This window comes from Carcharhinus amblyrhynchos, chromosome 5 (assembly GCF_965287045.1).
Source record: "Carcharhinus amblyrhynchos chromosome 5, sCarAmb.v2.hapA, whole genome shotgun sequence".
Taxonomy (NCBI): domain Eukaryota; kingdom Metazoa; phylum Chordata; class Chondrichthyes; order Carcharhiniformes; family Carcharhinidae; genus Carcharhinus; species Carcharhinus amblyrhynchos.
The window spans coordinates 60,126,297-60,150,100 of record NC_137328.1 but is presented as its reverse complement, the minus strand read 5'-3'; the positions used below and the strand labels follow the sequence as shown (position 1 = coordinate 60,150,100).

The following is a 23,804-nucleotide window of genomic DNA, read 5'->3' as shown; positions in this document are numbered from 1 at the left end:
AGTTACGTTCCTCTTGCGACCAATACAAATATGTACATTAACAAGTGTAGAAATAGGCCATACTGCCGTCAAGCTTACTCTGCCATTCTGTATGATCTTGGCCGAACTTTTACATCAACTCCACCTCCCTGCCTTATCCACACATTCTTTGATTTCTATAGTGCCTATAAATCTGTTTATCTCAATCTCCAATGCACTTACTGACTGAGCATCCACAGCTATGTGGGAATTTGGAATTCCAAATTCACAACCCCTTGACAAAGAAGTTTCTCCTCATTCTGGTCCTAAATGGTTGACCACCTTATCCCCAAGTTTATGATCAATAATTCTGGACAGTGCAGCCAGAAGAAACAGCCTCTCAGCATCTACACTCATCAACTCCTTAAAAATTTTAAACTTTTTAATGCACTCTCACTCATTCCTCTAAATTCCAGAGCACTGGAGTCTGGTGAACACTCCACAACTCTGGAGGTAAAGATTTCCAAAGATTTATACTTTCTAACTGAGGAAATTCCTTCTTATATCAGCCCTTATTGGGCTACCTCATTCAATACAGGGCCAAGCTGCTCATTCCTTCCTCATTCGTACAATCCAACCACCCCAGCGAACATTTGTTGCACTCCCTCTACGGTAAGTATACCCTTCCTTAGAACCCCCTTGCTAGCACGGGGGGGCATGGCTTTAAATTAAGGGGGGGTAGTTATAGGACGGATGTCAGGGGTAGGTTCTTTACCCAGAGGGTGGTGAGGGATTGGAATGCCCTGCCTGCTGCGGTTGTAAATGCGCCTAGTTTGGGGGCGTTTAAGAGATCCGTGGATAGGTTTATGGACGAAAAGGGATTGGTTTAGGTTAGTGGGTCATTGTTTTTTAACTGGTCGGCGCAACATCGTGGGCCGAAGGGCCTGTTCTGCGCTGTAATGTTCTATGTTCTATGTATAGATACTTCAGGTCCAGTTTCACCAAGGCTCTATAAAATTAGAACAGGTCATCTTTACCAATGCACTCAAATCATCTTGCTATGAAGGCCAACATACGATTTGCTTTCCTAATTCCTTGCTGCACCTGCATGGTAGCTAATCAGGTTGGTCAAAAGCCTTCCAGGCCCAATGCTGCAACGTCCAGAAGAGGTACTGCAACAATGTGCCAGGACTGTGTTGGGGCATACATGCCAGGGGTTTGTTGGTGTCCCAGGGGTAGGAGTGAAGGAGGCGCATAGGTCTCTGGGCCTTCAAGGGAGGGTGCCCACCATCAGAATGAGTTTTCTGATGAAGGCACCCCCACCCACCACCACACCTTTGCTGCTCATAATTGTTTAATTTTTTTTCCAATTAAAATCCTTTTAACAACCCCCTCCCAAATCTGTCATCTGCCTGCCATCCTAAAGATTGAAAACGGCAGGATCATGCCCAAATTGGGGCAAGGCCAGGCTTTTCTGTTCCCTTGACGTCATCTTCAAACTGTGTGCAGGTGACAAAACAAAAATACAAAAATCATTAAACTGAAATTTTATAATTAAAAAATAACTTATCGGAAAATGGAAATAAAATTAAGCAAGAATCCAAATGACGGCCAAACTGACACACTGCTCGAATAGCTGTTCCACAGAAACCCATGATAGGGCATTGAGTTTGATAAGTTTACTTAGGCACAACAAATATTAAGCACGGACAGAAAATTGTGAGGAAAAAGTTGACAATATCATGACGACAAGCAGTTAAAGGATGCAAACAAGAGGAGCCTGCAAACTTATTTTTATATCATGTATCATTTTTCTACTCTCCACTTAACTCTTTACTTCATTAATCTGTTTGTTTGGAGACAAATTAACTCAACAATTTAATCTACTTGTTTAGTTACATTTCCATATTGCTCACACCTGTACTGATCTGTGACCATCTTTCTTCATAATTATCAAGAAACTTATATTAACATTGAAGTAATATTCCAAACTGATTCACTTTTCAAATATTTCTTATAATCTCTCACTGAGTCTAACCTATTGCATTACAGGTACACTTTAAGCTATAAAGGGATTGCAGGAACAAAGCACATACATTGAAATAGGACACTATTTATATAAACAATACACACCAGTTGGGCCAACTTGGTTTGTTTTTGTGTTGTATTTAACAAGCTATTTCTTACTCATTTGGAACCAAAGTTATAAGCTACCAAACTGTCTTTCAACAAACACTGACAAAACTGAACAATAAAGCACACTCTGCTTCACTTCTCTTCTGAATTTTGTCCATTTTCTTAATGCCTCACTTCTGCCATTAAAGCTGGATGCAGCGCACACATTCACCCATTCGTTATATTGTTCACAAACAGATGAACAAGCTATCTCAAAAACTAATGGATGGATTTCAACAAAATTTGATACACAGATAAGGTACACACCAAGATTATTTTTTCGGAAAAGATTAAAATCCAAGTCCAGATCCCGGAATTTTTAAAAGGGCCCTTTAAAAAAAAACATTAACTCACTCCATCTCCCAGTGTTAAAGAATGTTGCGGATTGTCCCAGCTGCTGTGATGCAGTTTGTCATTGCTGTCAAAATGTAAGCAGTGCTTTCAAAGCAGGTTGTTGTGAGACATTAAGGGAATTTGTAAGAACCTGCTAAACCAGAGTTGGGTATGAAAGGCATAAATAGCTTTAGCCTGCTGTGAGTTGATTTCAAAATGACAGGCTTAAGACATCTGTGAGTAACGAACTTACCCATTAACAGTTCTCTTTCTTTCAACACAGCCATATTACGACTTTAGATACTGTTAACTTGACTAGAACAAAGGCTGCCTTCTGATTAGCTAAATTGCATCAGATTGCATGTGAGCATTAGGACTGTAAAACTACATAAAGGGGGACTGTCCCATTGTTCGGGGCGTCTTTGCTACTGACTCCCAGCACTGAGTGGAAGTTACATAGCAAAGGCTTGCCAGCTTGCATACGTAAAAATAAAAGAACTTGCGAATCGGACAGCAGTTGGTGTTTGCCTTTGTATCAAGGACGGAACTGTCTTGAAAAAAAAACAAACTTAAGAGTTGGCTGTGGATTAGTCCGAAGCCCCCTCAATGAAATGGAAGCTCTTAACAAAAATATTTATTTTGGTCATCTTTTTAGTTATAGAGCATCAACCAGGTAGAGGAAAGCTTGAAAGCAAGAGCTCTGAAATTCTGATAACATTGAGCTAACACAACATGGAGAAGGTCCATGTGTTTTAACTAGTACTGTTGTTGAGGACGAATCAAAATAGTGTGAGAGTACTCAAATCTTTTAAACTTTTTATTACCTACTAGCAAGGAGAGCAGACAGTGACTTTCACTATGGTGCTCTGTCAATTCAGACACTTAGCAGTTACAGTTAATTACAGTAAATGAGAAACGAACAACTTTCTAATCCTTCATTTGCATACAGTCTACCAATCATAGCAGAGTTTTTTGCCCTTCCTTATCCAATAGAAAGCTGTCTCCTTCATTAGCATATGTCAACATATCTTGTTTTTTGGTATTTGACATGGTAACTTGTCTTTATTTTCATCTTGCGTCCTAGCCCTGGAATGCAGTGTCTATGGAACTGACACAAGGTTAGATTAATCTCTCATCCTGCGTATATAAGTGCTGGCCTCACTGAAGGCTTTGTTTGTTAATAAATATTTTCCATTACTTGACAGAGTTGTTTGTTGTAACTTAATTTTTACCAGTACTTTTAACTATAGTTTCACAAGTTCCAGCAACTCCAGTGTTTTATTTGCAGTGAGCATCTTTAATCTTGCAGAGCAAAGTGAATTAAAATATTTGGCCATAGCTGGAATTACAACTTGATTTCCACACTGTTCTCTGCTAAGATGCCTAGTACTGTGCATGTCTTTTCCATCAATTCCAAGATTTTTCAGGAGAAGAAATCAAGTTTTCTATTCTTTATTCTTTCAAACATCGGTGAATACAGAGAAGCAGAGTTAAACTTCTTTCCATTTTTATTGCCTACTCACAAATGATTACCATTCCTGCTTCTAAAAACAAAACCTCCTCACTAAATTATGTTATATAACTTTCAGCAGCATTTGCACAGCACGATTTACAAAAACTGAGGCGTCTGCATTCTCCATATTCAGTGGCCTGTTGATTTAATTATAGACCTGGCAAAGTAACTAAGTAGGCCAGTTAGCTGTAGATCATATTAAAGAGTTGGGTCATTTTCTGCATGTCATTCTCCTGATACTGCGCAGCATCTCTATTTTCAACACCACATTTATTTCCTCAAAGTTTACAGCATGCACTCAATCTGTTCCTTTAATCCATTTGTTTTAGGTTATTAGAATGCAATCAATTTTTTTAAAACCAGAATCTAATTCTATATTTTACTCACCTGTAAAATATTAAGCCTTCTGCAACTATAAATAGTTCTCCTGAAGTTAATAGAAAACAACATACATATTCTGCAAAATGCAAAATAGTACTTGACCTACTTAAGCTGATTTGTGCAATTTTTGTAAAATTCTCTTCCATAAACCAACTTTAACATACTTGGCATCAAAAATATGAACATTAGATCTGGGTATTGAACAATATCTATCACTTTAGTCTCATACTCTATTCATTACTGTGCCAGATATATTTACTTAGTAACGTAATATTATTAGGGCACTCCTCAAAAACATTAATGCTGTTGTGGATTGTGTTCTATTTCAATACATATTATACATGTGTGATTTCTATCATAATGATATGCAAAAAGCTAGACAACTATGTCACATAGCCTCAGTTTTTGTAAATCGTGCTGTGCAAATGCTGCTGAAAGTTATATAACATAACTTTGGTTCCAAATATACCAAGTTCTAATAGAAGTCATTTGGTAATACAGAACTTAGATAGTACTAAAAAGAGACATAGCAAAGCTTTTTATCTGGCTTTTGCATTATAAAGGGGAACAACAATTTATGTGAGAAGTGCTGATCGGTTGACAAGTAGACTGATTAATAGAAACATTGCCGTGGAGAATTACCTGATGCCTGACAGTTAACTGCCAAGCACTGCTTGAAATTTAAACCAGTTTGACCCTTGATTGGTCAAGGCATTGCTCAGGGAATGAGTCAGCGAATGGCTATCACCTATTTTGTTTAGCTGAAACAGGCACAATGCGTGTACCTGTCTGCTCACAGATATAGTTTTTATACATACAAATGCACCACACTACAAGCCTAACTGGCAATCTTAACTCGATTGTCAGCAAAATTATTAGCACGCAGAATTACTCAGCAAACGGTTCTCAAATTGTGTTTTGAGTTTTACATGCATAGACTAGTTAGGTACAGTCCAGACCTTGCCAATTGCAAAAAGCAGCTGAAACATGCTGTTTAATGCAGTCAGTCTTTGGGTTGTAAGGCCTACATACCGAGCATCACGTTGACACCGAAATTCATACATCACATCACTCATTTGTGTGATAGGTGGAACGTCTTTTTGTTTTGATGGCAACATCTTGTTTAATGGTGCACAGCATTCATGTAACAACAACATGGTAACAGCATAAAACAGTTAGCTTCACCTGTTGCTCAAATTTTTAAGATACTCTGCCTTTCGAAGGTAGTCTGGACCTTGGCCAATTTAAATTTCAAACAATGTTTGGCAGTTAACTGTGAGTCACCTGATGAACTCTCCATGACAATACCACTACCAGAGTCGACTGGCAACTAATTAGCACTTCCTTCTCATATAGTATATATTGTCAGGATCCCTTTATCAGTATTCTTGTTAAATGTTCTTGTGCACACAAGACTAAAAGCTTTGACAGTACTCTTTTTCCAGCAATACTCATTGAATAGAGGATGTGCTCTTGCTTACATCTTACAAGCAAAAACTGAAATGGGAGAATCCATCAAAGAAAGTCGCGCAATGTTGGTCTGAGGAATCGGGTGATCTCCTACAGGACTGCATAGAGTCAGGAGACTAGTCAGTATTTAAAAACTTTGTGACCAGCCTGAATGAGTATGCCAATATAGTAACTGACTTCATTAGTAAGTGTGCAAAGGCTTGTACCGAAGAAGCAAATCCGTGTGTTTCCCAATTAGAAACCATGCATGAGCAAGGAGATGCAATGCTTGCTGAAGTCTAGGTCTGAGGTGTTCAAGTCAGATGACCCTGACGATATAGGAAAGCCAGATATAATTTAAAGGAGATCCAGAGATATCAAGAGACAGCAATGGACCAAGCTTGAGTCTCAGTCTAGCCACACAGACCCCGCAAAGTACAGCAAGGTCTGCAGCACTAAAGAACATTCCTCCATTTAATGCACACAATTTCTTTGCATATAATTTACAATATGCAGGCAACAAGATGAAGGCATGTAAAATCGCCAGCGCCAACACACCTCTCTGATGAGCTCAACGCATTCAGTTTTGAGCAATAGGTCAGAGAGAGCATGCCCTCCATCCACCCTGAGCAATGCCTTGACCAATCAAGGGTGAAGTTGGTTTAAATTTCAAGCAATGCTTGGCAGTTAACTGGCAGGCATCAGGTAATTCTCCACAGCAATGTTTCTATTAATCAGCCTTGGAGGTCACCATTGCAGATGTCAGGGTGGCCTTCTCCAAGGTCAATCTACAGAAAGCGACTGGCCCGAATGGAGTAACTGCGCGGATCAGCTGGCAGGGGTATTCGCAGACATCTTCGACCTCTCTTTATAACAATCTGAGGTCCCTATCTGCTTCAAGACGACAACCATCATCCCAGTACCAAAGAAAAGCCAAGCAGCGTGCCTTAATGACTATCGTCTGGAGGCTCTGACATCCATCATTCTAAAGGTTAGTCATGGCACAAATCAATTCTGGCCTCCTAGACTGCCTGGATCAACGACAGTTTGCTTACCGCTGCAACAGGTCCATAGCAGATGCTATGTCCTTGGTCCTGCACTCAACCCTGAACACCTAGATAACAAAGACAGTCATGTCAGACTCCTATTTGTTGACTACAGTTCAGCCTCCTACAAAACTCATCTCCAAACTCCATGGCCTGGGACTCAGCTCCTCCCTCTTCCTAGCCCACAGATGGCAATCAGTAAGGAAAGGCAACAACACCTCCTCCACGATCATCCTCAACACCAGTGCCCAAGGCTGAGTCCTCAGCCCCTTACTATACTCCTTAACATTCATGACTGTGTGGACAAATTCCCCTCCAACTCAATTTACAAGTTTGCTGATGACACCAACGTTGTAGGTCAGAACTCAAACAATGACAAGATAGAATCTGGTGAATGACAATAATCTCTCCCTCAATGTCAACAAAATGAAGGAGATCGTCGTCAACTTCAGGAAGCATAATGGAGGACGTGCCCCTGTCCCATATCAATGGGGATAAAGTAAAAATGGTCGAGAGCTTCAGGCTTTTAGGTGTCGAGATCACAAATAACCTGTCCTGGTCAGCCCAATGCTGACACTATGGTTAAGAAAGCCCACCGATGCCTTTGCTTCCTCAGGAGTCTAAGGAAATTTGGTATGTCCATTATGACTCTCACCAACTTTTACAGATGGACCATGGAAAGCATTCTTTCTGGTTGCATCACAGTTTGGTATAGCTCCTGCTCTGCTCAAAGCCACAAGAAGCTACAAAGGGTTGTGAACAAAGCAATTTTGGTAGGCAGAATTACTGCTCTTCTTCATTTCCAAACTGATGTTTGAAGTCTGTCAAAGTCTACAGTTGCTTTGGCAATTCTCTCCTGTGACTTATGAGAGAATGCATTGCTGAGATAAATGAATTTATCTACTGCTGACAGGTTCTGCTCAAGGACTGAAACCTTGGGCTCGAGACAGTACTTTCCTGGAGCAAGTTAGTATGCTACTTCAATTTTCTTTGTGCAGGCCATAAGACTCAAACTATCACAGGCATTCATGCCACACTGGCTAGTGCACAGTCAGCAGCAAACAGGAAACTGTTCACAAAGTCACTTTATGACTGATTTTGTCTGGAGACATCAGATTGTGCAGCTTCCCTTTCAAGCGATATCTGATTTTGATGACAGGAACACTATATGTAAGGCACGAGTATGGGAGCAAAAAATATGCTGAAAAGGTTTTGTGCTGACAGGCAGCGCTGTTTAACCCGATTAAAAATGATGCAAGATTCACCCATCATCCAGGACATGCATATACATGCTCTCATGGAATGGATAAATCACTTTAATGAATTTATCCGGACAGCCAAATTTCTCCATTACCTTCAAAAGGTATTCACTATGTTAGAGACCTTGGTTTCGTCAACAAACAGTGCACAGATTCATGCTCTGCTCTTGGCATTTCTCCTGGAACTGTCTAACTGTAAAAGCCATGGATGGATCTTACCGTCTTTCTGTGCCAGTCAGGAAGAGAGCATGCAAAGTCGAAAACTCAATCTGCGCCCTATTTTGCTGGCAAGATCAGCTTTGTGCCCCCCACCCCCCCGGCATCTTTAAGCACAGCCAAGAGTATTAAAGGAATTGAGGGGGGAAATTGCTGGAGCACTGGTCATAATCTTCCATTCTTCTCTGTAATCAAGCAGGTACCGGAGAATTGAAGAAGAATTGTAGACATTACACCATTATTCAAAAAAACATTTCAAGCAGTTTAACTTCAGTGCTGGGGAAGTTTCTAGACACGATTATTCAGAATTGAATTAGCAGTCCCATGAAAAAACATGGGTTGATTAGGAAGAGGCAGCATGGATTTCTTCAAGGAAAATTATGTATAACTAGCTTGCTAGAGCTTTTTGAAGAGGTGGCGGGGGGGGTGTAATGTGGTGTACATGGACTTCCAAAAGTCGTTTGATATAGTGCCACACCACAGACTTGTGAAAAAAGTTTTAGCTCATACATTAGAAAAGCACAGACACAGAATTAACTGAGTAATAAGTAACAGTAAGTAATGATTATTTTTCAGGCTGGAGAAAGGTTTGTAATGGAGTCTCCCAGGGATTACTATTGGGATTCTTGCTTTCCCTGATATATATTAATAATCAAGATCTTAGAATACAGGGGACAATTTCAATGTTTGCAGATGAAACAAAACATGGATTCATTGTAAACTGTGGTAACAGTACAGAACTTCAAAGAACATGTCCAAGATGGTAGAATGGACAGAAAGATGGCAGATGAAGCTCACTGCAGGGAAGTGTGAAGGGATACATTTTGACAGGAAGAACATGGAGACAATGTAAGGTACAATTCTTAAGGAGATGGAGGAACATAATTCATTGGAGGTGGCAGGACAGATGGAAAGAACTGTTAATTAAGCATACATTATCCTGAGCTTTATTAATAGGGGCATAAGAATATCAGAGCAATGATATTATGCTGAACCTATACAAGACACTAATTCACCACAGTTCGAACACTGTGCACAGTTCTGAACGCCACATTATAGGAAGGATGTCAACATATTGGAGTACAGAACAGAAGTGTTTTACAAGAATGGTTCCAGGGATGAGAACTGATTGGAAAGGGTGAATCTGTTCTCCTTGTAGAGAAGGCTGGGAGGAAATTTGATTGAGGTACAAAGAGAACAAAGAATAGTACAGCACACGAACAGGTCCTTCGGCCCTCCAAGCCTGTGCCGATCATGTTGTCCTATCTAGGCCAATCACGTGTATCCCTCTATTCCTCTTCTGTTCGTGTATCTATCCAGATAAGTCTGAAATGTCGTTAACATGTCTTTCTCAACCACATTACTTGGCAGAGTATTGTATGCCATCACTACCCACTGTGTAAAACCCTCACCCCCACCCCCAACCACTGGCACTGAATGTGTGTCTCCTTGTAATTGTAATTTCTGTCCTTGGAAAAAGCTTCCAACTGTTTACCCTTTGTCACTCAATTTTATAAACCTCTATCAGGTCACCCTTCAGCCTGCATCTTTCCAGAGAGAACAATTCCAGTTTATTCAATGTCTCCTCATTGCTGATACCCTCCATACCAGGCAACATCCTGGTAAACCTTTTCTGTACTCTCGCCAAAGCCTCCACATCTTTCTGGTAGTGTGGTGACTAGAATTGGACACAGTACACCAACATTTTACATAACTTGCCAACTTTTATATTCGATGCCCTGTCCAACGAAGGCAAGCATGCTAAATGCTTTCTTCATCACCTTTTCCACCCGTGCTATTACTTTTAAAGGATCTGTGGACCTGCAAGCCCAGATCTCTGTGTGTCTATGCTCCTGATGGTTCAGCCATTTACTTTACTGCTCCCAACTGAACTGGATCTATCAAAATGCATCACCTCGCATATGTCCAGATTAAATTCCATCTGCCATTTCTCCGCCCAATTTTCCAGCCTCTGATAAGCTTCATTGCTATCTGCAACTCCAGCAATCTGAGTGTCATCTGCAAACTTGCTAATCAGACCAGCTATTTTTTCTTCCAAGTCATTTATATTGTATTACAAACAGCAGAGGTCCCAGCATTAACACCATTAGTTGCAGACCTCTATTCAGAAAAACACCCTTCCAGAGCTACTCCCTGTCATCTATGGCCAAGCCCTCGATCCTATGTGATTTAACCTTTTTGCACCAGTGTGCCGTGGCCGGACCTTGTCAAATGCTTTACTAAGGTTCATGTAGATGACAGCCATGGCTCTTCTCTCGTCATTTTTGTCACCACCTCAAAAAACGCAATCAAATTGGTGAGACATAACCAGCAAAACCATGCTGTCTGTCACTAAATAAGACCATTCAATTCCAAACGTGTATTGATCCTACCTCTAAGAATCTTCTCCAACAGTTTCACTATCACTGACGTCAAGCTCACTGGCCTAAAATTACCCGGGTTGGTACCCTTCTTAAATAACGGGACAACATTGGCTATTCTCCAATCGAGAGATCTCACACCTGTGGCCAACGAGGAAACAAAGATTTCTGTTGGAGGCCCAGCAATTTCATCTCCTGTCACTGTCAGTAATCTGGGATAGATGCCATCTGGCCTTGAGGATTTGTCCACCTTTATGTTTTTTAATACTTTTTCTAACACTTTCTCCCTCATAATGATGACTGTTCAAAATCATGACAGGGCTGAATTAAGTAGATAGCGAGGAACTATTCCCACTCATAAAAGGATCAAGAACAAGAAGGTACAAATTTAAAGTGATCTACAAAAGAAGCAAATGTAATGTGAGAAAAATCACAGTGAATGGCTCGAATCTGGAATGCATTGCCTGGACATGTGGTGGAGCCAGGTTCAATCAATGCATTCAAGAGGGCATTAGATGATTATCTGAATAAAAAAAAAATCTAGGGTATGAGGAAAAGTACTAAGTCAGTGTTCACTTAAAGAGCTGTGTACATATATTGGGCCAATTTCTATGTGATTTTATGACTAAATTCTTTATATCAAAGCAGCCAAATACATTATATTGAAATTTCACATCTTTACATATGTTTGGATTATAAATGAGTCGTACTTGTGAAAAATGAAACCCAGATGCATTAAGTATATTTATATAAAATTAGTTACATTGGAGGTATTGTGTGGCATGAATTTGTCACGAGTTAATCACATTTCCACCTAACATTCCATTCATTTGTATCACAGGGAGGAAACTTAAAAACACAAGTGTCATTTCAGAGAGCGCTGGTTTATTAATTTTTTTTGAAACTCTTGTAACAAAATTGATCTGGGTGGAGTGAGGAAGAGAGCTGGATCTGGAGGCATTGTCTTACGAAGGAAGAATTTCCATATATTTTGTACAAAGGTAAGGGTAAGATTATCAGGGATTACTATTATTAGCAAGTACATGGGACAGTAGTTGAAGAGACCGACTGTTGCTTGCCATGATCCCCCATGCTGAAATGTCTAACTACCATAAGTTGCTGCACAAAAATCCACTTAAACATTGAACAGTGAGCACTTCGTCTTGGTCAGACTGCAAAAGGTGGTTGAACAGTATGATACTTTTTGTTGTAGCATTTTCTGCATTTTGCATCAAGATTCTTTTCTGCCATAGTGCCAAATAAAGCATTTCTTAAATTCTGTAGCACTTCGTAATAAAAGGTATTAGAAATGAAATAAACTTTGCAGATCACAGAAAGCATTGACAGTGTGATTTTTAAATCTTTATCCATTTACATACAGGCTTCATCATAACCAAAATAGTGTGACAGTAATGTTTCAATTAAATATCTAAAACAGATGCATTTGATCCTGAACTCAGAATAATCATTTTGTATATTGGAAGATAAATAAAGCAGGAAAGTTACAATAAGTTAATGATCCAATAAGTTGAAGCTACAACAAAACACACATTGCTTAGAGACAATTATGGATGGCAACAAGAAATTTCTCAAATTGAAATCATAGGTAGGAAAACTGTTGAAGTTTATTAGTCACAAGTAGGCTTACATTAACACTGAAATGAAGTTACTGTGAAAAATCTCCTAGTTGCCACACTCCAGTGCCTGTTCAGGTATATTGATGAAGAATTTAGCCAGCCATACACCTCATCAGCACGTCTTTTGGACTGTGGGAGGAAACCCACGCAGACATAGGGAAAATGTGCAAACTCCACACACAGTAACCCAATCCAGGAATTGAATACGGGTCCCTGGCACTGTGAGACAGCTAATCACTGTGCCACCCTCATTTTCTAAAAAAAAGGCTTCATTTACATCTTACTTGCAGGGCTAAGGAAGTGTAGGGGCCATTAGCATTATACACAAGTATAGATAATTCCTTACATGCACACAAAAAAATGGGACTCTTGGAACATACTGGAGGGTCTCAGCCTCAGGTGTCATTGGAGAAGTTAAAAATGCAGAGTTTCGTCAGCAAACACGAACAGAAATTCATCAATAGAGGCAGTGTATGAAAAATATGGAAAACTGACACCTATAATAACTAAATGACTTACTGATATGTACTAGACTTTTGTTCCTTGAAGGGGGACTTCAACATTTAGGAGGTGGGTCAGAAAGGAAATAGCCCTGGACCACAAAGGCTCACCACGTCTGTGATGCAGGGCCCTTACCCTTTCTCTGGAATCTCTTCTCCAGATCTTCCACCCACTCCCCCTCAAGTTCTTTGACGCATCATCGAAGCTCTGTGGGAGGGCACATACTCATTGGAATAGTAGGGTGCAACTTCTTTTGATGGCAGAAGATTGAAGATGCCTTTAGTTAATCTTCCCCTCGCACAAAATATTAAAGGCTCCATTTGGTGGTGACTAGCAACATAATTTGGCCAGAATGGAAGTCACTGGGCCCATTCCATCATCAATTATACCTGGAGTCTAGCAATTTTATAAGTAACTAGGTTTACTGTCGAGCATCTAGTTTGTGTTGGGTAACCATCCTTTTCTTATTGTAGTTTGCTAAATAATGAAATGTCATAATGTGTACATTATGTGTAAAGAAAGTGTAAAGAAAAACAAATTTTATATTTCTAAAATCACATCTTTTATAATTTATACTCAAGAAAGGAAGAAAATCCCTGGAAAAAATTAGTTTTAGGAGGGGGTTCACAAAATTTGGTATTTCAATGAAAGGGGTTCACAGAATGTTAAAGTTTGGGACTACTGATCAAGAATAATCGAGAGATAATTCCTTGATGACCCCACTGAACATCTTCATCTTTTAAAAGAAAAAACTGAGGAAGATCGGAAAAAAGTCAATGCAATAACTAAATTTCCTGTGAACCAGAATTCCAACCTTTGAGCCATAGATTTCGGTCATGTTGAGGTCCTGACCCAAACCAAGACTCTCAGGTGACATTTGTGACAGTTCATCTTTGATACCCTTCATGCTCGTTGGTGCCTCACCCCTGGGCATTAACAAATATACTGGGACACTCAAGAATCAAATTGCTTAATTTTTAATTTCGCCTGGAAGTCCCAGGGCCTTCCCTCCTGACATGACTTGATTTAACTAGTGATGACTTTATTCAGCAGAAATATCGCAGAATCATGACAATATTCATCTCTCCATCAACATCAAAAATATGTGGTCATTATGACATTGCTGTTTGTGGAAGTCTACAACGTACAAATTAGCTGCCCTATTTCCTACATTATAACGATGACACATCACGATTTCCTGTCACAATAACTATCACAAACAGCAAAAAAATGCTCAACCATTCTTAAAAGATGGAAATTTGGACAGGCACAACTGGAAAACAAGTTATGAGAGGGTACACCAAACTGTGTCTTTTCCCAATGTCAGCTTAGGTTACTTAGTTCTCGCTTTGAGGGAATGAGAGTTGATACTAAGAGTACCTTGATATCCTCAGCTATATGGGGGTTCAGAACATGATGAGTTAAAATAATCTTCTGTTGAGCGTGGGATGCATTACTAAAGTAGGCTTAAGGCAAGGTCTTCTCAGGGAGAATGATGAAATTAATGTAAGCAATATCTTACCTTGGCCTCTTATTTGTGAAGAATGATTATATTGACCTCGTCTCTTACCAAAGTAATAAAATTATGACAAAAGCTTATGAAATATAGCCATAGTCACAGGACAATTAGAAGCATGCCTACCACGTACAAAGCACAAATCGGCAGTGTACTGGCATACTCTCCATTTGCCTGGATGAGTGCAGCTTAAACAAATGAGCTGTTCTGACACTATTCAAGACAAAGCAATCTGCATCACTGGCACACCATCCACCACTTTACTCCCTCCTCCAACGACAGGTGGTGGCAGCAGTCTGCATATCCATATACAAGTTGCACTTCACCAACTCACCCAGGGTCCTTTGATAGCATCTTCCAACCCCATGACCTCTAGAAGGCTCTCAAAACTCACGTGGGAGCACCACCACCTACAAGTTCCCTTCCAATCAAACATCCTGTCTTGGAACGATATCAGCGTTGTTTCATTGACACAAGGTCCAAATCACGGAACTCTCTTCCTCACAGCACTGTTGACGTACTGACACCACATGGACTGCAGCAGTTCAAGAATGCAGCTCATGAACACCTTTTCAAGGGTAATTTGGGATGGGCAATAAATGCTGACTTTGCCAGTGAAGCTTACACCTCAAGAACAAGTGGAAAAATAGTATTTTACTAGCTCCACATTGTTACTCTAATTTCCTCAAATACATTTAAGATGCAATATGACTTATTGGAGGCGTCTGTAAAATAGAGATCAAAGATGTGAATGGAATCGGCTGCCGTCAGTGGTGGTGGAGGCGAACTCGCTGGGGTCTTTTAAAAGACTTCTGGATTAGTATATGGGGTTTAATGGGATTGGGGGTTATAGATAGGTCTATAGATTGGTAGGTGTTGATGTGATCGGCGCAACTCGTGGGCCGAAGGGCCTGTTTGTGCTGTAGTGTTCTATGTAAATGAGGCTCCAATATGCTGCTCTCACACTGGGATCATCAAGTGTGGTGTTTCAATAAAAACCTGCCACTGCATTGTTTAAACACTAGAGTGTACAGTCATGCAGTTTTAAGTAACAAACTAAGTTAGAACAGAAAAGCAGTCTAACAGGCTCAATGTCAGAGAGCTAGGAATCCCATTCCATGACTTAAGTACATAATCTTGGCAAACACTCAGTATCGATCCGGGTCTTCAAATCCCACTATAGCCTTGTGGCTCCCTAGGTCAGTAGCCTCCTTGAACTCTACAACTTTCAGAGTTAGCTGCACTTCTAATTCTGGCCACTTGAGCAACCCAGTTTAAATTGTTCCTCCATGGGTCTCGTCAGCTGCTGAAGCCCCAGGTTCTGGAATTTCCTCCATTAACCTCTCCACCTCTCTACCCCTTTTTCCTATTTTAAGACAATTCTTAAAATTGATGTCTTTGATCATCTTTCCTAATATCTTATATGACTGTGTCAAATTTTGTTTGATAACATTCCTATGAAACACCACGGCTATTTTAATGCATTAAAGATGCTATATGCTTGCAAATTATTACTGTTGTTGGAAGGCTGTAATGCCAGAAGTGCCATCTTTCAGATAGGACCCAGTCTGTTTATTACAGAGATTCGTATGATGTTTAAAAAAAACATGAAACTATTCGGTGCAGGGAATATGCCCCCGTTTTAAACAATAATAGTCCTTTGACCAACACCACCAAATACATTGTGCTTCATTTCATTTGCTGTTTGGGAGGCTTTGATGTGTAAGTTGGCTGTGTTCACCCACATAACAGACTGCACATCAAGAATAATTGAACAAATTTACAGCATCTTTTCATATCCCTCATGACATTCCAAAATACTTCACAAGTTCTTTCCTTCTGCAATTTACTGTCGAAAGGAAAATGTAGTTGTACATACCCACCACATAGTCCTACATGCCTTTAGGTTTTATGTAAGGATATCACAGACACTTACTTCAAAACCAAAGTGTCTTCAATAAAGCCCACTTCAATGTGAGAAAACTATTCATAACAGAACCCTTAAGTTGAATATTATTTGGCACTAAACCATGCAAACCAGCAGGTCATATTCCATGTCTAATGATCTTAACTAGCACAATAGTGTGGTCACTCAAATCACTTGGTGCACCCAAACGCAATAATAAATTATCGATCAATTGATGTCATCACTGGATCAGACTCAGATATGCCAAACGTCAAACACTTTTTAAGCTAGTATAATAAGAATGTAATGCAGTCCAAGATGACAAACCATCACTTTTATGAATAAGTGAATTGTGGCCAGAAAAACTATGTATGTTAATATTATGGAAAAAAACTGCAATCAATTTTAAAGCTACACTAGATACAAACTGTTGCTTTTTATTGATGTCACAAAATTCTGTCTTAAAAGAAATTTAACTTCATAATACACTGATAACATAACTGTTATATATTTGTAGAACACAAATTATTCTGTTGCAGAAACCAGGATTACTGTCCCAAAGTCTGCTCTGCCCTTACAACTAAAAATCAGTTCAATTAAAATACACCCCAAAAATGACAAATCTTAAAAGCAATATCAGATTGGCTGAATTTTACAGGTGTACAGTAAATGAGTGTTTCAGGGAGGAAGGACAATTAATACATCTAGCTCAGCTACACGCAATATTCCCTCACTTATTTCTAATAAAAATCAAAAATTACGTTTATTGACAAGGCTTGTTCAATTTCTTCTTGAACCCCTAATAGCAGAGGTGTAGCTTCATCAGAAGGGCTGCAACAATTCAAAAGGGTAGTTCACCTCCGCCTTCTCAAGGAGAATTATTAATGAGCAACAAATGTTCACCTTGCTAGCCACATTCACATCCTACAAAAGGATTAAAACAAAATTAAAAGGTATCTCATTCCATCACTCGTGCTGATAATCCACTCCACATTCTTACTATTAGTGAAAAATAATTGCTTCTGTATTTCTCATCCCTTAAATTTAGGGATGTGACATGGTGTGCAAGACGTTTCACCTGAATCCAACTTGTGTATACCATTGACAAATTAAAGATCATACTTCCTCTTATTAATTTTATTTTCACAGCAAAAAGACCTAGGGCAATCAACCTTACCTCAGATACCACTGCTTTAAGTTCTTGGATGAAAAACATAGTACCCCACCTCTGTACCCTCTGCTGCACACTGAAATACAGATGCAGTCCCATCAGGATCAAGTACAGTTTTAAAATGTCCTCCCTGGATTTAGATGACAGGTATAGCACTTTTAACTGAATCAGTAGATTCCCGATTTCAGATACTTTGTACGTAATCCAGCCACTTTGAGACCACAGTCAGTCTGCCTTCTCATGTTAGACATGACATATTTTACATACCATACTGAAGAAGAGATTGTACCAATGCCCTAGTCAATATTTAGCCTTCAAATAACCACACTAAAACTGGTTACTTGATCAATGTCGCATTGCTGCTTATGAGATGTCATGTGCAGTTTAGCTGCCATATTTCCTGCAACAGTTAACTTCTAAAGTATTTAATTAGCTGTCAAGTGGTTTGGAACAAAGCATTCATGAAAGCCACTATATCAATGCAAGTTCTTTAATGTCTTATATGTTATCCTACTTTCTACATGCCCAACATCCTGCTTGCTTAAAATCTCAAAACATTTTTTTCTGTTCTGGTACTTCAAATATGATAGCTGTACCCAACTACAAATGACAAACTATAATTCAGAGATCTATATTGACCAATTGTACTCCAAAATTACAAAAAACTGAGATTGGGTTCCGAACAGTGCTGTCTCATGAGACGGGAGCCCCACATTAGTGTTTAAATATTTAATCTGAGATTTATTCAAGAATAAAAAGCCACTCGTATCACCACAATACTTTAAAAGTGAGGTGTATGCTTTTAATTATTTCATTTTAAAAGTCTGAAATTATATTTTTCACATAGTCCAAGTATGCTGAAATGAAAAAAATCCCTATTTTCAGCCATCAACTTTGATGGATAGTTGTAACTAATTTCTAGACATAGCTAGTTATATTTGTATCATTCAAGGGTCTGCTATAGAGTGTTAAACTGATGATAACATTATACTTGTTATTAACAATATAACAGTGTTAATATAAATTATGTTCAGCAACACCCACACATCAACCTCAAGATTTGTCAGTCATCACCTCTGAACAAATACTCGTTCACACAGACAAGAACATTAATGCAGCCAAAAGTACAACCCAGATGCTTGGCATAGTCACCATGGATGCCGCATTGGAGTCTTTAATTGCATCATCTGCATTCCTCTACTTTCACCTTATAATCCAAAGTTGCTGCAACTAATGGTTATTCTAGCATCAAATGCTATTTTAAGTTCTACTGTGGTGTTATGATGTCATCCACTCTGATACAAATCAGATCCCTATAAAATCAAATGGTTCAGCCTTCTAAAAATCAATTTGAAAGCACAGTAAAATACTTTTGTGACAGGCTATAGACTCAATATCTCACAGAAACAAGATTTGATGCGTCGTGTCAAAACAACAACTCGGCAGCATGTACAGATACTTCTCCCACACATTTTTATCTATTATTCTTAATCAACATGGAGATGTGAGGTTATGAGCACAGTCAGTTCCACCTTGATACATAAAGTCATGAGTTCATAACTTTTATTTTACTGGATAGAATAGATCAATTACAGTCAAGTAATATTTTACGCTGATTTGATTTCAAGGGTAGTAACTACAACTTGGATACATATGGTGGAGGAGTTTGAATCAGCAGCCACATTGGGAATGTCTCTGTGCATGAATATACTTCAATTCTCTGCCAAACAGATCAACCTAATTTGACCTGGATCCATGTCATTGCTTACAGGAACATCATTTGATATCCTGTGGATGTAAAGGTGGCTCCATGGATATTCCTGTTCTTTGCTGCACATATGATTGTTTGTAATTTGGTGATTTTAAAAAACTTTCAGTTCAAACACAAGAATACAAATGCCACTGAATACAACTCAGTCAAATACATTGCATAATTTCACCACCTTAAACAAAATACATTTCCAAAGTATGAAACTCTTTCTTTTATCGTTAAAAGATACGCTTCTACACTGAGCTTGAGACCATCATGCCATTTCCATTGTGCTCCCTACCCCCCACACCTTACACCCGACTGGGAAATTCTTCCCTCTGACAAAACTTTGTATTTATGAATAAGATTGCTGACTTGATCTGAGGCAAACGATACCCCCAATTATGTAACTGACATTTATCTTAAAGCACTTTATACAACTGACTTGAAGACACCTCTATTTTTGGTCTTTAACTGCTACAAAGCTTGTCCCAGCTACACTGTTGATCCTATGTGAACTACAGGAATGCACACTGTTTCTCAAAACGGAAAACATCAGGGAAGAGTTTAGGAAGCCAAACTTTATGAAATGCTCATCAAGATTTTGAAAGAAAGACTGATAGAAGTTGTTTTTTTAAATCATTAATTAGATGGGGCATTTATTCACATCATTCCAGTTGAATCCTACATACAAAAAATGTAAACAATTGATTGACTTGCTCAGATAATTTCATCCACAGTAACTACGCAATCCTTGTGTTATTACAACTGGCACCAGCTTTGCTTAAACACAGTAAACAACACATCACCCAAAAATGTCAACTATAGTATTAAAACAGAACTTATGTATCGAGGACACAGAATATACGCTTTCCCCCGCATAACCAATGCTTCAAGATAAATTTCTCAACATACGTAAGTTACATACTGTAAATGTATCAGCACTTCCTTTACATTTAGCAATGTGCAAACTGTACAAATGAAAAATGAAGGGGTTAATAGCCACATGATCCCAATGACATAAACATGGTTTATAACTCTATCTACACGCCAGATTATAGAAATTGACGAAACACGTTCACAATATTGCACAAATGCAAAACGGCTTAAAGAATCCTGATTATCACTTCAAATAGGCCGGCTATTTGGTTTACCCTGAAAGATATTCTGACTAATAAAGAATAGCCTCAACTCCCTCCCATTCTTGAGTTACGCATCCAGAACTGAAAGCAATGTCGGATAATCCATTATTACCACAAACTAAACTCTTACCACAATGAAATTAAACAAACACGCACAAATGCAAGGTTAACGACCCTACTACACATATCCGACTGACAGGAAAAGCGGGACATAACACATACATTCCCGTGGTGGAGCCGGCCCAGCCGGGGCATGTTTAAAAATGTAAACTATTTCCATCTTTTTTTAAAAATGTGAAGTGACTTTACACCCCACGCACCACCCTCACCTCCCCTCCAAGACTCACCAAGCAGCAGGAGTTTGAGTTCTCGTCGCGCATCCCGCTTGTCTCTCCGGAGCTGCCTCTCGATCTCCGCGTTGATCCTTTTGGCTTCTTTCGCCTCTTCGCTCAGGCAGCACGCCATGATGGAGTCGAGAGTCATGTAGCCGACTGGTGTGTGTATGTGTTTATGCGTGTATCTGTGTGTGGTGTGGTGTTTGGAGGAGGAAGGGGGTGTCTTCTCTCAGTATTCCACAACCTTCCTAAAACATGGAGAATTCACTGGGAGTTTTTAAGGGGAGGGGGGGGGGAAGACGGAGGAGAGGGGGAGGGGGAAGGAAAAAACAATTTAGAAAATGCCCAAAAAAACCCTAACATAGGCTGAGAAGGGCTGACGCTGATTATTTTGCAATCCAAGAGCTGAGGAAGGGAGGGTCTCCGATCCTCTCTCGCTGATCTCTTCGCGCTTTGAAGGGATGCAACTACTATCCTGCGGCAATCCTTTTCGCTCTTTTGTTTTTCACATATAAATAAAACGGGTGTATGTATATATAAATTTAAAAATCGCCCAGTGGTGGATCCAGTAGCGCTGGCAGTTCTTTTCCCTGTCACGTTGTCTGCTAGTTTCCGAACTGAAGCGTCTGAGAGAGCAAACGAGAGAGAGAGACGGAGAAGTCTTGTTGCTGCTGCTGCTTTCCGCTAGATCCACGGGCGTGGTAAACTGGAGCGAATATGGCGGCTCCTTCCCAGCTCCCTCCCTCTGAGCGGAGAGACTGAGAATGCAGCTGTGAAAGCACAATCACTGCACACACCTTGGAAACACATTTAAAACACGCACACATACACACAGCAAAACACAAACCAGAGACGTGAGAATGCTATACAGCACCACTTCTGTTTTGTTTTTTCACTCCAGCTACAATATTTTATTTCCATGTAGGCGTTTTTTTACATAAATTCCCATTTATATCAGGCATTTACTTTTTTTTCAATCGCTCCTTTGTCCCTGATTTGTTTTTATTATAAACCGTGTTGGCTCTCGATTCACAACAATTTCATACATTTGGACAGAAAGAGGGGTGGGATTTTCTGACTAGAAATTAGACTTTTAAATGAATTCTAGCTGCATGGATTTGGACCCGTAACAGAAAAAGGAAATCCGGCCACCACTTTTCCTCTCACTCTCTCCCAGCCCTCCTCCTCTTGTCGAGGTGTATCTACAGGATATCACTTGATGTCACAACAGTCGGTTAAAAACATTCCCAACTGTAGCGATATGTTCATTTCGGACATGGACGATTTCAAAAGGCATTTTCCCAGATTATCCGATGACCATAAACATCCGCGCAGCAACAAGAAGACACTCTTTGTAGGAATTCAAATCCAAATACACAAAAAAACTTTACTCAAAAACGACAAGATATCATTTTGTGTGTTGGAAAATCATATCTTGACATTAATTCATTGAGGCCACAGTAGCATTTTATCAACCGGATTCGATAATACAAAAATGTGTTTTAGATATAAAAGTATTGGATATTGTTGCTGCGTTTCTTTCCTCATCTTCATATTCTGGGGAAGAGGCTAGTGTTTAAAGGCGATAGTAACGGTAACTAATTAAGTGACTCATTTAACGTCTCAGTTCTTTATAATCAATAAGGGCGCTGTCTTTTTTTTAAAGCACATTTTGTGGCATTTGTGCAGCGTGCACAACGCTGCTAGCCCTTGCTTTTCGTAGCGATAACGAGAAGAGAGTGTGGGTGGGGGGCGGTGAGACTTCATACTTGTCATGCAAGTTGTCAGGTACCAATTATATAACTATCGTGTTTTAATCTAAACAATTTGACATTATCCTTGGTTTACGTCAGTTTTAGTGCTTGGGATAGTTGTTCACAGAATGGTCTCGTGAAAATAGACACTTTTCGGCGCTCAATATAAATATAAAGGTGTGTTCCGTGTGAATGATACACTCTACTGTTGCTTTATCACACTTAAGAATTGAAAATAATTTCTCATTAATGTATTGTACAGCAAGTTTTGTCTCTACATTTGAATGAGCTTTCAAGGTCAGATTATCATTTAACATGTTACAATTCACGTAAATTTAATATGGAGAGTTGTTTGACAAATGCCATATACCTTTTTTGGGTTGTTGATCGTAATTTACTTGATCTGAAAGAAACCACTTCGTTTCACTGTTTTAACCACTCGGATTATATAATTGCATCACGTTAATTGCAAGCGGCTCTTTCTAAAACTGACGATAATTTATCAACAATTCACCAGCAACATAGTTAAACATGCACGGCTGTATGTGTAAATATTCCCATATATGCAGCCATATAATTACATGAAGTGATAAACTATTGGTCTTTGTTAAATGTGCATTATTTAGAGAAACTGCATAAAATCAGCTAAACCCAATGGATTGTGTAGCATTGTGGATGAGCAGATTTCTAAAATGCTGGTGTGAATCTAATTTGAAATGATAAAGTTTATTTTCTAGGCTATTATAATCCATATAATGAGCATAATTAGTATTCACTCATTGGAAGTAAGAAACCCTTATGCTGAATCTAGCAACAGCTCCTGTCAGTGCTATCATTTTAATCTGAGTCAGAAGGGTGCGGGTTGAAGACCTTGAGCACATCGCCCAGACTGAGGGAGTGCTAAATTGTCAGTGGTATGCTTATTTGGTGGAACATTAAACTCAGAACCCACTTACCGACTAGGTGGATATAAAAAAAATCCCATTGTAGTTTATAAAAGGGGGAGTTATCCTCATATCCTGGCTAGGAGATGTGCTGGATTGGGGATAAATGGTGTGAATATGTCATTGTTCAGAAAGACAGCATCATTATCATTTGTCCATTTCACATATGCCCTCTACCATGCTCTCCTGAAAGACTGCCCCCCACCCTACCATGCTCACTGAAGTATATGGCAGTATACCTGCACCCATAAAGCAATTGTTAAACACTTTATTAGTAGTTGTTTCCTTTTGATGTTAGAAAAGGAAACACACTTTTGAATACAAAAGCACTATAGATGATGCCACTATCACTGGCATTCATAGAATCCCTACAGTGCAGAAGGAGGCCATTTGGTCCATTGGGTCTGCACCGACAACAATCCCACCCAGGCTCTATC

At 39.3% G+C, this 23,804-nt stretch overlaps 1 protein-coding gene across 2 annotated transcripts in view; it reads right to left on the bottom strand.

The window, feature by feature from the left end:
* The window catches only part of LOC145343063 (guanine nucleotide-binding protein G(q) subunit alpha-like), a 221,774-nt gene extending 200,412 nt beyond the window's left edge, over nt 1–21,362 (bottom strand). For both annotated transcript variants that reach the window (XM_080188879.1, XM_080188880.1), the window contains exon 1: nt 20,682–21,362. In XM_080188879.1, coding sequence (XP_080045005.1) covers nt 20,682–20,817 — 136 coding nt within the window. In that variant the 5' untranslated portion in view covers nt 20,818–21,362. The remainder of the gene's footprint in view (nt 1–20,681) is intronic.
* Nucleotides 21,363–23,804: the final 2,442 nt, after the last annotated feature.